General features: G+C 43.2%; 1 protein-coding gene across 1 annotated transcript in view; it reads right to left on the bottom strand.

The window, feature by feature from the left end:
* Positions 1-10,310, bottom strand: part of LOC134345953 (opsin-3-like) — a 79,227-nt gene extending 68,917 nt beyond the window's left edge. Inside the window, exon 1 of the mRNA XM_063047300.1 lies at positions 9,956-10,310. Within this exon, the coding sequence (XP_062903370.1) occupies positions 9,956-10,310 (355 nt within the window). The remainder of the gene's footprint in view (positions 1-9,955) is intronic.
* Between the last annotated feature and the right edge of the window lie 2,163 nt (positions 10,311-12,473).

Raw genomic sequence — 12,473 nt, 5'->3', positions numbered from 1 at the left:
TATAAAGACACACTTAATGGTGTGAACTCAGAAAATATCAGCAGTGCAGGACCCTGAGTAGCTGAGTTTGCCCACTTTTTACTAAGCTGTTCCAGTAAAACTGTGGCATTGGGTTATACTTACGAAGGGTGATTGATAAGTTTGTGGCCTAAGATAGAAGGAGTCAATTTTAGAAAACTTAGCACATATATTTTTCAACATAGTCCCCTCCTGCATGCACATATTTAATCCAGCGGTCGTGGAGCATACAGATCCCTTCTTTGTAGAAGTGGTCGACAGCAGGGGTGATTGATAAGTTTGTGACCTAGGGTAGAAGGAGATGAGTTATACAGCTCTTGTTACATGCACGTGCAGTTCAACTCTTTGAGTGAAAATGTAGAAAGTTTGAAGTTAATAACTCATCTCCTTCTACCTTAGGCCATCAACTTATCAATCATCCCTGCTGTGGACCACTTTCTGGAGGTCCAAGACGCCGACTTGTACAAAGAAGTGATCTGTATGCTCCACAATTGCTGGACTGTGTAAATGTAGGAAAAATAAATGTGCTAGGTTTTCTAAAATTGACTCCTTCTACCCTAGGCCACGAACTTATCAATCACCCCTTGTATTACATTATTATATTAATAAGTATAACCCAAGAAGGATTACAGTCATCAGTTACTACTTTATCATCCTCCCATCAACAGTTAGTAAAGCAAATGGCAACTAAATGAAATCAATGTCTGTTCATTGATAATCTATTCACCAGGGTTCAGTTTTGTTGTTTTTGTTCTCTTCATCCAAACAGAGCTGCTTAAATTTAATAGGAGAGAAGGGTCAGAAAGACTGCCTTTGCAACTCTATGGCACACTGGACATTAATTCCACAGATTGCAGTGGAACCAAATGTAAAATAGATAACCAAGCTGCAGAACACCTATGCTCTGATTGCAAAGGTCATCTTGAGCTCCCAGTGGTATGACATTTCATTCAGAATCAGAATCAGGTTTACTATCACCAGCAGGTGTTGTGAAATTTGTTAAGGGAACAGCAGTACAACGCATGTTTGAAAATATAGAAAGAAAAAAAAGTTATTGCATTGACATGTATATCCTCAGTGTTTTTTACTTGCAGAGTGACACCAAATGCGATTGAGAAGAACAATACTTCCTATTCCACCTAGATAGTCTACAACCCAACAATATGAACACCGAATTTCCTAATTTCAGGTACTCTGTGTTCCATTCTCATTTTGATTCACTTAGATTCTAACAGCCCCCAGGCCTCCATTACCCAGATATGGTTGCCTTCCCATCTGTTTCTACCTGTATATAACTCATATACAAAATCTACTGAGTCTCCTGTCCTTTCCCTCCACTGGTTCCAGCTTGTCTATCATCCATCCCTTATCTAATTCCTTGTCAGCTTCCTTACTTATCAGATCCCTGCATATGAAGCCTTTTTTTCTCCACTTATGTGTCTTTACCTCCATTTCTCAACTCTTCCACAACCTGGCTCCATCTGTCCCTTTTATCTCTGTGACGAGAATACACATAGATTAAGATGTTAGCTGTCCTGTGCTGGCATCAGTGGGATCAACAGTTGGTCTGCCACCTGTCTTCAGGAGAAAGAGAGATAAGGAAAACAATGGAGCAGCATTTGGAGATGTTAATGAAGGGACGGGAGAGTTTAACGGAAGGAGAGCTGTCAAGATCGGCGCCCCCTTTGAACCCTGAACTGTTTGAAGTGATGGACAGGCGATACCCCAGCAGGGGGATAAAAAAGGACAGGTTCGCTAAGGCAGGAACACACACGACAGCCCGAGGTAACGAGACCCTGGAAGCGGTGCGTCTCCCACAAGTCGGTGGGAAGTTTTGGACGGCTGGTCGCGGGATCAAGCCATAGACGCACAGAGTGGAAAGGCATGATTGGCGGGGACCTGGTGTGTGTCCACCCTTGCCTGGGTGCCAGGTTCACCGCAGAGAAACGATCGTATCTGGAAACGGAGGGGTCACGGTCGGTGACCTCAGATGACATCACAAAGGGCTCGAACGAAAGCTGACTGTGAAGAATATCGAGGTCTGTGTGGAAGCCGTTTGAATATTCATTCACTTTTCTCTCTCTCTTCTTCCCCCCACTGTCCATCTCCCACGGCAGCGATTACTGCGAACTGAACTGAACTAAATTGAACTGAACTTTGCGTCACTTTGAAACTGGTCACTTACCCCTAGACAACGATAGAGCTTGTTTGATCCTGTTATCTTAATTCTGTGTACATGTGTGTTTATCATTGCTGAACTGTTGCATTTATTATCCTTTTGATTAGAGTACTGTGTTGCTTGTTTCTTTAATAAAACTTTCTTAGTTCTAGTAATCCAGACTCCAACTGAGTGATCCATTTCTGCTGGTTTGGCAACTCAGTTACGGGGTACGTAACATCTCTCATCTGATTCTACCTATCATTGATCAGTCACTGTTGACAAACTGTAACCCCGCCCCCCCACGGCCCTATCCATCCATTAGTGCCTTCCTTATCTGACTCTCCTTAGTGCCTTCCAGACCCTGCTTCATTCCTTCCTCTCACCTCTTTGTACTCACTATCTCCCCTCTACATTCTCTGTCCTGAAGCACCGTTTTGACATGAAACATCCCTTTGTCTCTAAAGATGCTGCTAAACCTGCTAGATTCCTCCAGCAGTTTGTATCGCACTTAGATGTTTGCACTAAGCAAGCAATGCTCTGTTTCATATAAGCATCCATGCAACAAAGTTAAAATTCACTCCTAAGCAGTGACCTGAAACAGGAGAACACCTAAATGCCAATTAACTCTTATGCCATTTCCTGATAAAATGTCCTGAAACTTAGTTTACTTTACAACAATTAGACTTTGTGTTTCAGAAGGATAATAGCTAGGATAAACCCAGCAGAACAATATGTTTTCAAACCATATTCCAAGACAATCCTCTTCTTTGGAAATTATGTAATAGCTTACCACTTGTGATGCTCTGGGATGCTTTGTAAATCTGTTTAAAAATGGGGGCTAACTTCATTGGCATTTCTTCTGAGGGATCAACATGAAATATTAGTATTAATTCTCTTTATTTGCTGGGTCACCTACTGAGTATTTTGAGCATTTTTTGTTCTCTCAGCTTTTCACCACCTGCAATAGTTTCTGATTTTTACTGAAAATACTGTGTTTATTTGTGGCTTTCTTCCATATTAAGACAAGATGTCCATACTGTATTAAGACAAGAAATACTAACAAGATATCATTAGGCTCCCAAAATATTCAGAAAAAGGTGAGAACAGCTACTTTGCACAACAGTAAGTACAGCAAATAGAATGGCAATTGTTTCTTTATCATCCTCAAGTTGCCAGAGATACCATTAAATCATTTCTATATACTTGAAGGCTGACTTCTGAATACTAATATCCATTACCTGCTATAAAAACCTTATTGCTTTCATGTGGTAAATAGCACCGGTTTGGATAAATGTAATATCCTTGCTCTCATATTTCAGTATGTCTTTGGTCATTCACAAAAATATAAATGCTAGCACCAAAAATGCTATTTTTAACCTGTATTTATCCTAACCATTTAATTTCAGTGCCCGACACTTTAATTCAGATTTTATTTGAGTAAACAGTAGTGTTTGAATTGCTTTTGACAAACAACATTAGAGTGAGCGGTACTTATTGTTGGAACATCTACATTGGGAATAAAAACCTTAAGTATCTAAGAAATCATGTTCATGCAACAATTCATTTAGACTTCTGATCTATGTACTTTTGACTGCCAACACAGTGCAAAAACCCCTGTTCAGGAAATCGGAACTGTGAAGAGATTTGAACAATTGATTTCAAGGTGTACTTCAAAGTCATTTTTTAAAAACCTGTGGTATGATTAAAGTGCCTGTGAGACAATATGACATGTCAAGTACACATGTGCTACTTTCTTAAGGGTTTAAGAATTGAAGTCTACACAAATATGTGCAGAATCTTGGTCAATTTGACTAAATCTGCACAAACTTACAGCCATGTACAGATTTCATTTGCACTAAGAAGAAGCAGTAACTCTCTGGGAAAAGCAAGTTTTAAACCACCATGTTTGCTTGCACAATCTGCCAAGCAGCTTGTTGCTTAGATCAGAAATTTTAATTTTCTAGACTACTTTCAGAGGTATGGATGTCAGCTTGTTGAAATGAACTCAAAGGACTTCGCCATGTAACACCTTACAAGGCATCGTCAGTCTGCTGAAGGTAACTGACATGATGCATTCACAATATTCAATGTACTAAGGCACGATGATAGAGGATGTTCTGCCTTATTCAAAATGATACACTCAATCACTGTTTCCTGAATCAGAAATCCAGCATAAAAACGTGGAAAGTTATTTAATGGCTTGAACTTTTTGGATCAGGAAAATATCTACATGAATTTAAATTTTGGTACCTTTTTTTTTACTTTTGGAGCCTACAGTATGAAAAACAGATTTTAATAGGTCATCTCAGGCTGAATAATTAAAACCATAAGACACAAGAGCAGAATTAGGCCATTTGGTCCATCAAGTTTCCTCCGCCATTCAGTTATGGCTGAATCTTTTTGTCCCCTCCTCGGCCCCACTCTCTGTCCTTCTCCCCATAACCTTTGACGCTGTGACCAATCAAGAACCCATCAATCTCCACCTTAAATACACCGAACGACCCACCTCTACAGCTGCCCGTGATAATAAACTCCACAAATTCACTACCCTCCGGCTGAAGAAATTTCTCAGCATCTCTGTTTTAAATGGACGCTCCTCTATCCTGAGGCTGTGCTCTCTTGGCCTAGATTTCCCCACCATGGGAAACATCCTTTCCACATCTACTCTGTCTGGGCCTTACAACATTCAAAAGGTTTCAATGACATTCCCCCCTCACCCTACTAAATTCCAGCGAATACCAGCCCAAAGCCATCAAACGTTCCTCCTTTGATAACCCTTTCATTTCCAGAATCATCTTCGTGAACCTCCTTTGAACCCTCTCCAATGCCAGCACATCTTTTCTTAGATAAGGAGCCCAAAACTGTTCACAATACTCAAGGTGAGGCCTCACATCCCTTCTTGACCTCTTGAAATGAATGCTAACATTGCATATGCCTTCCTCACTACTGTCTCAACCCGCAAGTTAACCTTTAGGGTGTTCTGCACAAGAACTCCCAAGTCCCTTTGCATCTTCAATTTTTGGATTATCCCCAAATTTTTAGAAAATAGTCTGCACATTTATTTTTTCGACCAAAGTGCGTAGCCATGCATTTTCCAACATTGTATTTCATTTGCCACATTCTTGCTCACTCTCCTAAACTGTCTAAGTCCTTCTGCAGCCTTCCTGTTTCCTTAACACCACCTGTCCCTCCACCAATCTTTGTATCATCTGCAAACTTGGCAACAAAGCCATCTATTTCATCATCTAAATCATTAATTTACAGCATAAAAAGAAGTGGTCCCAACACTGACCCCTGCGGAACACCACTAGTCACTAGTAGCCAACCAGAAAAGGATCCTTTTTTTCCTACTAGCTGCCTCCTGCCAATCAGCCAATGCTCTAACCATGCTAGTAACTATCCTGTAATACGATAGACTCTTAACTTGGTAAGCAGCCTCACATGTGGCACCTTGTTAAAGGCCTTCTGAAAATCCAAATATACAACATCCACTGTATCCCCTTTATCCATCCTATTTGTAATCTCCCCCAAAGAATTAAAACAGGTTCATTAGGCAAGATTTCCCTTTAAGGAAACCATGATGACTTTGTCTTATTTTGTCCTGTGTCACCAAGTACTCCACTACTTCATCCTTAACAATTGACTTCAACATCCTCTCAACTACTGAGGTCAGGCTAATCAGTCTAAATTTTTTTTTCTGCTGCCTCCCCCCTTTCTTAAAGAGTGGAGTGACATTTGTAATTTTCCAGTCCTCCGGAACCATGCTAGAGTCCAAGATTCTAGAAAGATCATTACTAATATCTCTGGAATCTCTATCGCTACCATTTTTAGAACCCTAGGGTGCAGTTCATCTGGTCCAGGTGATTTATGCACTTTAGGTCTTTCAGCTTTTTGAGCTTGTAATAGTAACTGCACTCACCTTTCTTCCCTCACACCTTTCAACACCTGGCACACTGCTAGTGTCTTCCACAGTGAAGACTGATGCAAAACATTCATTTTAGTTCATCTACTATCTCCTTGTCCTTCATTATTATTTCTCTGCTTCATTTTCTAGGGGTCATCTCTCATCTCTCTTTTATTTTCTATCCAGCTTGATATTGTTTGCTAGCTTGCTTTCATATTTCATTTTTCCCCCAATGATTCTTTTAGTTGCTATCTGTAGGTTTTTAAAAGTTTCCCATCTTCTGTCTGCTGCTAAATTTTGTTTTGTTGTATGTCCTCTCTTTTGCTTTTACAATAGCTTTGACTTCCCTGTCAGTCATGGTTGTACTATTTTGCCATTTGAGTATTTCTTCATTTTTGGAATACATTTATCCTGCACCTTCCTCATTTTTCTTAGAAACTCAAGCCATTGCTGCTCTGCTGTCATCCCCGCCAGCATCTCCTTCCAATTTACTTCCAACTCCTCTCTCATACCACTGTAATTTCCTTTACTCCCCTGAAATATTGCTATGTCAGACTTTACTTCCTCCCTATCAAATTTCAAGTTGAACAAAATCATATTGTGATCACTGTCTCCTAAGGATTCTTTCACCTTAAGCTCCCTAATCGCCTCCAGTTCATTACATAACACCCAATCCAGTATAGCTGATCCCCTCGTAGGCTCAATGAAAACTGCTCTAAAAAGCCATCTCACAGGCATTCAACAAACTTACTCTCTTGAGTTCCATTACCAATCTGATTTTCCCAATCGACCAGCATGTTAAAATCTCCTATGACTATCATAACATTGCCTGTTTGAAAACGCAAACAACAGGAATTCTGCAGATGCTGGAAATTCAAGCAACACACATCCAAGTTGATGGTGAACGCAGCAGGCCAGGCAGCATCTCCAGGAAGAGGTACAGTTGATGTTTCAGGCCGAGACCCTTCGTCAGGACTAACTGAAGGAAGAGTTAGTAAGGGATTTGAAAGTGGGAGGGGGAGGGGGAGGGGGAGATCCAAAATGATAGGAGAAGACAGGAGGGGGAAGGATAGAGCCAAGAGCTGGACAGGTGATAGGCAAAGGGGATACGAGAGGATCATGGGACAGGAGGTCCGGGAAGAAAGACAAGTGGGGGGGGGGAACCCAGAGGATGGGCAAGGGGTATAGTCAGAGGGACAGAGGGAGAAAAAGGAGAGTGAGAGAATTTCTCTTCCTCTTCTCACCCTGTCTCTTGCAAAAACGCCATCCCCTTCTTGCAATTCCTCCATCTCCACCGCATCTGCTCTCAGGATGAGGCTTTTCATCCTAGGACGGGGGAGATGTCCTCCTTTTTTAAAGAAAGGGGCTTCCCTTCCTCCACTATCAACTCTGCTCTCAAACGCATTTCCCCCATTTCACGTACATCTGCTCTTACTCCATTCTCCCGCCACCCCACTAGGAATAGGGTTCCCCTGGTCCTCACCTACCAACCCACCAGCCTCCGGGTCCAACATATTATTCTCCGTAACTTCCGTCACCTCCAACGGGATCCCACCACTAAGCACATCTTTCCCTCCCCCCTCCCCCTCTGCTTTCCGCAGGGATCACTCCCTACACAACTCCCTTGTCCATTCGTCTCCCCCATCCCTCCCCACTGATCTCCCTCCTGGCACTTATCCTTGTAAGCGGAACAAGTGCTACACATGCCCTTACACTTCCTCCCTCACCACCATTCAGGGCCCCAAACAGTCCTTCCAGGTGAGGCGACACTTCACTTGTGAGTCAGCTGAGGTGATATACTGCGTCCGGTGCTCCCGATGTGGCCTTCTATATATTGGCGAGACCCGATGCAGACTGGGAGACCGCTTTGCTGAACACCTACGCTCTGTCCGCCAGAGAAAGCAGGATCTCCCAGTGGCCACACATTTTAATTCCACATCCCATTCCCATTCTGACATGTCTATCCACGACCTCCTCTACTGTAAAGATAAAGCCACACTCAGGTTGGAGGAACAACACCTTATATTCCGTCTGGGTAGCCTCCAACCTGATGGCATGAACATCGACTTCTCTAACTTCCGCTAATGCCCCACCTCCCCCTTGTACCCCATCTGTTATTTATTTCTATACACACATTATTTCTCTCACTCTCCTTTTTCTCCCTCTGTCCCTCTGGCTATACCCCTTGCCCATCCTCTGGGTTCCCCCCCACCGTGTCTTTCTTCCCAGACCTCCTGTTCCATGATCCTTTCATATCCCCTTTGACAATCACCTGTCCAGCTCTTGGCTCCATCCCTCCCCCTCCTGTCTTCTCCTATCATTTTGGATCTCCCCCTCCCCCTCCAACTTTCAAATCTCTTACTAACTCTTCCTTCAGTTAGTCTTGACGAAGGGTCTTGGCCTGAAACATCGACTGTATCTCTTCCTAGAGATGCTGCCTGGCCTGCTGCGTTCACCAGCAACTTTGATGTGTATTGCCTGTTTGACATGCCTTTTCTATTTCCTGTTGTATTCTGTAGTCTACATCCCAGCTACTATTGGAAGGTCTGTATATAACTGCCATCAGGGTCCTTTTACCTTTCCAGTTACATAGCTTAAACCAGAAGGATTCAACATCTTCCAGTCCTATGTCACATCTTTCTAATAATTTGATGCTATCTTCATCAGCAGAGCCACACCACCCCCTCTGCCTACCTTCCTATCCCTCCGATACAATGTGTAACCTTGGACATTCAGCTCCCAACTACAACCATCCTTCAGCCACGAGTCAGTGATGGCCACAACATCATACCCAACAATCTGTAAATGTGCAGCAAGATCATTCACGTTATTTCTTTACTCCGTGCATTGAGATATTACACATGGAGTACTGTATTTGCTACCCTTTATGAATCTGCATCCCTAATGCTCTGATACTCACCCTGCTGGCAGCAATTTTGTCTTATCATCTGCCTGCCTTTCCTGACAGTCTGACTGCATGATATCTTTGCTTTTTTACCATCCGTCCTATCCTGAGACCCTTCACTCCAGTTCCCATCCCCCGTCAAATTAACTTAAACCCTCCCCAACAATTCTAACAAATGTACCCATGAGAATATTGGTCCTCCTTGGGTTCAAGTGCAACCTGTCCCTTTTCTACAGGTCATACCTGCCCCAGAAGAGACGCCAATGATCCAAGAAACTGAAGCCCTGTCCCCTACACCAGCTTCTCAGCCACGCATTTATCTGCCAAATCATTCTGTCTCTACTCTCACTATTTACACACTAAATGCAAATTTAAGATGCTTAGATTTATATTTTATGTGTTTACTACATCGATTGACATAGCTGCCACCTTACAGGTCAAATAGGATAAATCTCAAAGTTTAAGCACAGGCTCACATTCCATTGTGGTACTTTTGAGGGGGGGGGGGGAATATGATGTCAAAGCTACCATCATTCATATGGGAAGTCTCTCAATTGAACGTTGAAGATCCCATGCAACTATTTGAAAGATCAATGAAATTTACCCTGTTCTCAGTCCGTATCCAGCGTCACTAAAACTGATAGCCCTCTCCTTAATGCAACGGCTTTGTGACAGCCTGTTCGCCCGCTGCAACCTCTCCATCAACACTGTAACTACAACTCTGACTAGAACTTTGACTAGAAAGAGCTCTGGAAAGTTCTGAACGATGGCAAACAATAACTGATTATACAATATTTCTCACTAACAGAACGACGACAGGCACAATCATGGGATTTCTTATCTAGTTGCACATCGCACTACTATTCACTGAGTTAGATATGACGTATAAATTAAAGCTTTCCCTCATTCATGGATCCAATTCCCTTTTGGGATTTACAGCTTAACGAGATATTCTGCTGAAGCTCACCGAAAAGGGTATTCGCGAATCCGTACCAAATGCAGCCCGCTTTCCCGATTAGCCAGCGCCCTTGGGTGCTGGCAGCGAAGCTGAAAGAGGTGCCCAGGATGCAGACGAGCAGGTCGCTGAGCGAGATGTTAACGAGCAGGAGGTTAACGGGCGAGCGCAGTGCCTTGAAACGGTAGAAAAGCAGCAACACCAGGAAATTGTTGATGAAGCCCAACAATCCGATGATGCCCAGGAACACAGCGGAGACCAGATGGCCAGTGGGGCCGAGCGAGAAGGGACCGGTTGCCTCCCAGTCATAGAAAGCCCCTTTCTCGCCGCCGCTATAGTTCATGACACTCTGGTTAGGTGAAAGCATCTCCCGCCGTCTACACTGAATTAGTAAGCGGGGAAGAAAGTTTGAAGCCACATTGGTTGAAGAGCACCCACTGCCCACCGACTCACGTAGGTGTCTACGCGTAACGGAGCAGAGCTGAAGCAGGAGGTTGGGATCGAATGCTCGATCGCTAATCAGCTCTCCCTCCTTGTGGGATGGCGCCCTTTTTCTTAACTCTCTATTTATCCTGAGCGTAGATGAGGCGAGGATGGTCGGGAAAATCTTTCCCCGCCCCAAACCATACACTTCACAGATGTGCAAACCGCTGGAAACAGCTGGGCGCATCAGCCGAGGACACCTGACTCTTCTCGTCAGGTCGTCCGCGGCGCTTGCCAGGCTCTGCCTCAGCGGTGTCTGCGGATTCTTTGCTGAAACTTCGCTCTTTAATGCATGTGGCTGTTGAGACACTGAACCATGGCTTTTATTTTTCGTTTTGCAGCGAATGTCAAGACTTTTTTGTGTGTTTGCATGGCGCCCCTCCTCTTCGGTGCCACAGATCAAAGTAAATTTATTATCGAAGTACATGCCACCATTTCTGAGATTCATTTTCTTCCAGACATCTACAAGAAAATAAAAAAGTACTATAGCATTTATGGGGAAAAAAAACTATAAATAACAAGAAAATAAAAAAGTACTATAGCATTTATGGGGAAAAAAACTATAAATAACAAAGACTGACATACAGCCAATGTGCAAAAGAAGACAAATCCTATAAATAAAATAATAAATAAATAAATAAATAAATATTACTGAGAACTCAAGTTGTAGAGACCTTGAAAGCCAGTCTATAGGTTCTGGAGTCAGTTCAGGATTGAGATGAGAGAATTTACCCACGCTGGTTCAGGGTAATAACTGTTCCTGAACTTGATGGTGTGGGATCAAAGACCCCTGTACCTTCTGCCCAATGGTAGCAGCAAGAAGAGAGCATGGCCTGGATGATGGGTCTTTGATGATGGAAGCTGCCAGATGTGCTCAATGATGCAGAGGGTTTTGCCTGTGATGGACTGGGCTATAACCACCGATTTTTGTAGCCTTTTCCGTCCCTGAGCAGTGAAGATTCCATACCAACCCATGATGCAATGAATCACGAGTCTCTCCTTTGTGCATCTATAGAAGTTTGTCAAAGTTTTAGATGACATGCCAAATCTCCACAAAGATCTAAGAAAGTAGAATTGCTGTTGTGCCTCCTTTGTGATGGTACTTATGTAGGTGCTGGTCCCTGTACAAATCCACTGATATGGTAAAGCACGAAATTTAAAGTTACTGAGCCTCTGCATCTCCAATCCATTAAAGGGGACTGGCCCACGGATCTCTCATTTCTTCCTCTAGTTGTCAATTATCAGCTCTTTGTTCCTGCCGATGGTCAGCGAAAAGTGATGTCATGGCACCATTTTCAATCTCTGTCCTGTATGCTGATTTGTCACCACCTTTAATTTGACTAACAGCAGTAGTATTGTCAGCAAACTTAAATATGCTACTGGAATTATGCTTAGCCACACATTCATAGGCTTAAATTGAGTAGAGCACAAGGCTAAGCATACAGCCTTGTGGTACACCTGTGCTGATGGTGACTCTGGAGGAATACCAATCTGAACTGACTGTGATCTCCAAGTGATGAAATCAGGGAGGTATCGAGGCCCAGGTCCTGGAGCTTAGTCATGAGTTTGAGAGGATTATATTGTTGAACGCTGAGCTGTAGTCAATGAAGAGCATCCTGACACATGAATCTCCATTGGCCAAATATCCCACAAACTGAATGAAGGGTCAATTAAATGGCATTTGCTGGTGACCTGTTGTGACAGTAGATAGATTAGAGTGGATACAAGTCACTCCTCAGGCAGGAGTTGATATGGTTCATGACTAATCTCTCAAAGCATTTCATCACAGTGGATGGAAGTGCTACTGGACGATGGTCATTGAGGTATGTTACCATGTTCTTCTTAGATACCAGTATGACTGAAGCTTGCTTGAAGCAGGTGGGTACAGTATGTCAGACTGCTGAAGGGAGAGGTTGAAGATATTAGTTTACACTCAAGCGAGTTGATTAGCACAGGTCTTCAGTACTTGGCCAGGTACTCCATCTGGGCTGGGTGTTTTCCGTGGGTTCACACACCTGAAGGATGCCTTCACACCAGCCTCAAAGAC

Source organism: Mobula hypostoma, chromosome 4, assembly GCF_963921235.1.
Source record: "Mobula hypostoma chromosome 4, sMobHyp1.1, whole genome shotgun sequence".
Taxonomy (NCBI): domain Eukaryota; kingdom Metazoa; phylum Chordata; class Chondrichthyes; order Myliobatiformes; family Myliobatidae; genus Mobula; species Mobula hypostoma.
Note: the sequence above shows the minus strand (reverse complement) of the source record. Positions and strands in the feature narration are given on the sequence as shown.